This window comes from Sylvia atricapilla, chromosome 1 (genome assembly GCF_009819655.1).
Source record: "Sylvia atricapilla isolate bSylAtr1 chromosome 1, bSylAtr1.pri, whole genome shotgun sequence".
NCBI classification, from domain to species: domain Eukaryota; kingdom Metazoa; phylum Chordata; class Aves; order Passeriformes; family Sylviidae; genus Sylvia; species Sylvia atricapilla.
Genome location: NC_089140.1, coordinates 117,037,293 through 117,042,744, shown reverse-complemented (window position 1 = coordinate 117,042,744; position 5,452 = coordinate 117,037,293). Strand labels below are relative to the sequence as shown.

Sequence of the window (5,452 nt, the reverse complement as noted above, 5' to 3'; positions counted from 1 at the left end):
CTGGGCTCGCCGCCGCCGCCGATCGGGTTCCCGCTGGAAGGAGCCGGCCGGCCGGACGCAGCGCCGCTTCCCCCCCCTTGCTCTGGGCTCCGCTTCCCCACAATGGCGGACGAGGCTCCGGCTCCCACTTCCGCTCCGCGCCGCCCTGACCTTCCGCTCCCCCGCCGCCGGCGTCGCCGCTGACCTTTCCCTCCCCGTGCCCGCCTCCTCCATGTCACGTGGGGCGCCAGGCAGCGCCGCGCGCGCGCGCCCTCCCGCCGCCCAGCGGCTCCCGGGGTGCGGGGGGGCGGGGCCTGCGGCGGGGGCGCGAGTGCGCGTGCGCGCGGCGGGAGGCGGCGGGCGGAAGGAGGCGGGGCTGGCCCGGGAGCGCGCGTGCGGCGCGGGAGTGCGCGGGAAGGGGGCGATGGAAAACGTGGGGGATTCGCTCCGCTCCACCGCGCGTGTGCCGCGGACCTGCTGGGGCAGGGCGGCGGAGAGCCGGCAGCGGGGCCGTGAGGCGACCCAGCCTTGGCTGCCCAGAGCGGCTGTTGCTGCCGGCGGAGGGCTCGGGCGGCCTTCCCGGGGCCGCTCCGGTCGCCAGTCCTCTCCTGGGTCACAGCATCACTGAGCGGGTCAGGTTGGAAGGCACCACAGTGGAGCACCTGGTCCATCCTCTGCTCAAGCAGGGTCATCTCGGAGCACATGGCACATGATTGTATCCGGAAGGCTCGGGAATATCTTTAGGGAGGGCAGTCTATTCCAGGGCATGGTCACCCACACAATAAAGAGGTTCTTCCTCATAGTCAGGTGGAACTTCCGTGTGTTGGTTCCTGTCCGTTGCCTCTTGTGCTGTTGCTTGGCATTGCCACGAAGAGCCCGCATGCATTTTCTTTGACACCCTCCCTTGAGACACTTGCGCACATGGATGAGGCGCGCCCTGGGCCGCCTTCACAGGCCCGGCCCCTCAGCCTTTCCTCACGGAAGAGATGCTCCAGACCTTGAAGCAGCCGTAGCTGTCCGCTGGGGCTGCTGCAGGAGCTCCGTGCCTGTCCCGCACCGTGGAGCCCAGCAGCGCACACAGCGCTGCGGGTGCTGCTGGCGCCTCCCCGGCAGGGTGTAGGCAGGGTCCGGAGCGCACAGCTCAGAGCCTGTCTGCTCGCTCCGGGCCGGAGAGCTCACGAGTGACAAATCCTGCTCCTACCCCTTATCCTGCAAGCTCACACCCCCTCTGCTCTGCTCTGCTCTGCTCCTGCCCGGGTACCGGTGCTATAGCGCAGGTTTGGTGGGAGAACACGCGACGCTTCAGCAAATGCAGGGTTTTTAACCGGCCTGCTTTCAACTCCATCGTTAACGAATTACACTGTCCTTAATTGATGGGAAAAGTTTTGCAGTTGTACAGGGGCTTCCTGCGGCAGCCGTCAGTAAAATCCAAGACCACTTAAACAATGCCCCAGGGGGAGAATTACCTATTTATAAACTTGAATCAGAAAATTCAGCACTGTAATTAATATGCTGCTTATTCTGGAGGCCAGAATGCCTTAAATCCAATACAATTGTGTAAACATAACTGTCAGGGCAATGCGAAGGTGCATCTCTCATGACCCTGAGTCCAAGTCCCTTGTAAAACTTGGTGCATGTGTTTTTTCTTCTCAAATTAGTGTTCTTGTTCTGTTTTGGTTTCTTTGGTTTTTTTAACAATTGCACAAAGTAATCTTGCGGAAATAACACTTCTGGATGAAGAGTCAGTTTATAGTGGCAAATAATTTCTTAAAATTGTCAAAAAGTGAACATTATACTGGAAGTTACCCAGAGTTTGTGCAGATAGTACTTGCAGAATGCTCATTTACTCTGTTGCAGCACAGTCTGTAATTATGACCTCTACCCATGAAGGAGCACCCTACAGTACAGAGGGAAGCTGATGTACGTCTGGTTGTGGAAAATACATTCTAAAATAAAAGATTGAAAGAAATGGCCTTGGTTGGGTTAGAAGAAGAAGAATGAGGCTGGGATATCATAGGGAGAAAGTAATCAAATATTTTTATGCATTTCAAACAACAAGGACAAGGACAAAATACTGTGAATTTAAATTTGGGCTGGCAAGGTTAAAGTTGATCTTTTATGACAGCTAGAAGAACTAGTTGACCTTTAGTAGATCTGCAAATTTAACTTTGGATAAGACCCTTAAAACACTGTCCACGAGTAAGACTGCACTCCTGCCTCTGGCACAGCAGTTAAAAAGCAGGTGGAACCCTTAGATTCAGTCTTTCAAATCATATTTCTTTCTCTTTTTTTACAGTTTTTCTAATTCATAGGCAGGTATGGCATGAGGGGAATTTTCACTTCTTAAGTGAAGGGTTATAGTGTACATACAAAAAGACTGAATAGGCAGAAGAAAAGTGAAAGTGAGTCAAACAGCACAGGCTCTGGAAGGAGTGCCCACATTAGGCAGTCTCCTTATTGATAGGCTAGGCATTCATTCCTGCCTGTGGTTTGTTGGGCATTTTTGTTTGTTTTCCTGGCATCTTTTATCCTTATTAAATTTAGCCACCGTGAAATAACTTCAGTCTTGGAATGCATTTTGGTGTGGTGATGATAATACTGCTGTGAGAAATGAGGCTTCTAATCTCTTCACAGTGACGAGAGAATTCTGATCTCAGCATTTCTTAGGTCATGGGGACTACTGGCCATGGGTACACCCCACCAAATTACATGGTGAATACGGCACTGAAAATTCCTCTTGCAATCTTGGAGACCATAAATTTGACATCAGTAACACTCAAAAAGAATCAGCAACAGAAGTCCATTAGGGAATCTGGTCCGGTGAGGCAACAGCCTTTGAACCATCTGCTTCATAGCAAATTGCCAGTCCTCAAGATTTTATCCTGTGATCCAAGAAAATGTGGCTTAATCTTTTATTTTTGAAATCAAAAATTATTAAAATTATATTTTTTAAAATATTAAATTGCCAGATATTAAAATGCCAGTGTTTTAAATGGTTTTGGCCCTCCTGATTAGACAAAGAAGTCTGGAAAGTAAGCAGCCAAAAACTTTTAAAATGGGCACCAGGAAAGGAGAACTCAAATTTATTACTTAACATCTCCTTGGTTTTGACCCAAGGCCATTTATTTTATGAGGCTGACAGTTGTTTCTGAATATCTGGAGTTTTAAATGGTGCTTTTTTTGTAGAAGTACTGTATTGCTTCTGAGATAGTGCTGGCCCCTAGTGACTTAATAACATCTATATAGTTAAATATGCAATGTAATAGGGGAATAAATAAAAGCACTATGATTTCTTTATTCACTTTATCATGGTTGCTGCGATTTGTATGACAAAAATCCAATGTGCTGCAAATATCTCCAGTTTTTATAATGTTGGTGCCTGTGCTTGCAAGTGGTTCTACATTGTTCCTCGTTATCTATACCATTAGGAATGTGGTAGAGTGAAAATTATCCTTAAAGAAAGTGCAAGTTCAGCAGGATTCCAGTCTGCATTGCAAGCTTAGGCTCAAATGAACCTTTTTGATGGGGAATAATGCAAGCCTCTGAGGACTTACTGGAATGCTCTGTGGCAATTAGTTCTGTAATATTATAGTTCAAGTTCCGGCCTTATGTGGCTCTAGAGACTTTGAAAATATATAGGGTTCGTTTTTCAAAATGCTTTTAGGCCTCTTTTTTTATCCCCTTTAATTTTCCATCATCCAGTAGTTAAGTTCAGGAATATTGTTTGTGATCTGAACAGTGCTGGTTTGATTCCACCACCCTTTGCCATCAGATTATTGTACTGAAGGTCTGCGTCATCTGTGTGCATGACTTGCAGAGTTGGTGCCAATGGAGCCATTTCTAGGCCACTCTGCTGGCAGTTTTCTGAATTGACTTAATTGGACACAGAGTGCCAACCAAGAGGGATATTCTCATCAGGACTCCATTTCCTCGTGGTTTTTGGAAATGCATATCAAATGGACATGTGCTCATGACCCTGGAAGGGGCTTGCGTCGCTTCTAGAAATGTAGCTCTAGACTGCAACAGTACTCAGGAGGAGGAAGGTTTTCTTTTGTTTAACCTTGAAATCAGTAGGTTGTTATGAAAGCCTTCCCTGTTACATTCAGCAAAACCTTGGATTTTCCCATTACTGCTTTTGGCATAGTTATTGTACCAACTTAAAAGCAAACTTAAAGGATGACTGCATTTAGGGTTTTGAGATACATTTTTCCCTTTAGCTTCACTGGACAAAACCAGAGGAAGAACATACATATTTTTAAAAGTGAGGAAAACTTTATGGTAACAATTTCTTTGGGAATGATTAAGATTTAATGCACAAGTTCTGAAGTGCTCATAAAATGCATTGCAGTTTCTATTATTAACCGTTAAAATGTAAAAAACCACCATGATGTTTTCATACATCTCAAAGGTTGTCACTGGACTGTAAAACAGGTGCTTTGTCAAGTCTTGGCTACGCACAGAAAGTGGCTCCAAGAATCTTAAAAACTAGCACTAGACAACAAACTATAACTAACCTGCTGCCTCTGTTTCTCAGTGTAGCTAAAATGTAACTCAAAAGAATTATGAAAATATTTGTTAAATAAGTAGAAAATACATGCAACTAATATTCTGCTGTTTCTTCTTTCTCAAAAAAAAAAAAAATCAATGCATCATGCTGTACTCTTGGTGATAGATCATCTCCAAACAGCAGGCTGGACTGTATGGCCTTCAGATATCCCCACTAACCAGTGCTTTTATTATTTTCTGTGATTGAGAGAATCTGTGAATGATTCATGAGACAAGGTCAAAGCTCAGGTGTTGGTGACTGCTGATGAACATGCTTTCCAGGATGTCCCAGTTATTAGCACTCCTCCAGCTGCCCCTTGGCTTGAGCTGGCGTTAAGAGATTGGGATGCCCAACTTCATCTGGCATAAAGGATCATTGCATTAATGAAAGTCCTCAAAACATGGGTTACAAAGGAATGACAAACAGAGCTCAGCTGCAGATAATTTCCCTTTCTGTGTGTGAGACTTAATAATTCTGAGCTATTAAACATAGGAATAAATAAAGACTTTGTCATATATCATTTACCTAGGAGTTGTTAAGCAACTACATGTGAGAATCCCTGTGAGAAATTCATTTTTATGTTGAAGTCCAGGGCAGGTCCCAGATTCCAACAAGCATTCTTTTACAAGACTACAAGTTCTGAATGTGCAGTAGTGTCTACATAACAAAGTATTTCAAAATATGCAACAGGCATGCTGGAAAATACACTGATCATAAAAGAGTGATAAAGTTATACAGTAGGTTAATATTGTTGATGCACTTTTTGGGAATGAGGAAATACAAGTTTGCACTAAGGAAAGAAACTACAACATTGCATGAAAGGACTGCAGAATTGTATGATAGACTGTAAATAATCATAGAATAAAATTACAATTGATGGACAATTCAATAGAATGTAATAGCTCAAAGCTAGGACTGTGACAAAGT

The 5,452-nt window shown here is 45.2% G+C and overlaps 1 protein-coding gene across 1 annotated transcript; it reads left to right on the top strand.

Annotated features, from left to right (window-relative positions):
- Positions 1-133: 133 nt before the first annotated feature.
- LOC136369120 (elastin-like) lies at positions 134-792 on the top strand. The gene is given in 2 exon segments (XM_066331791.1): positions 134-472; positions 474-792. Coding segments are annotated over 2 exon segments (480 nt in total). The 5' UTR covers positions 134-211; the 3' UTR covers positions 693-792.
- Positions 793-5,452: the final 4,660 nt, after the last annotated feature.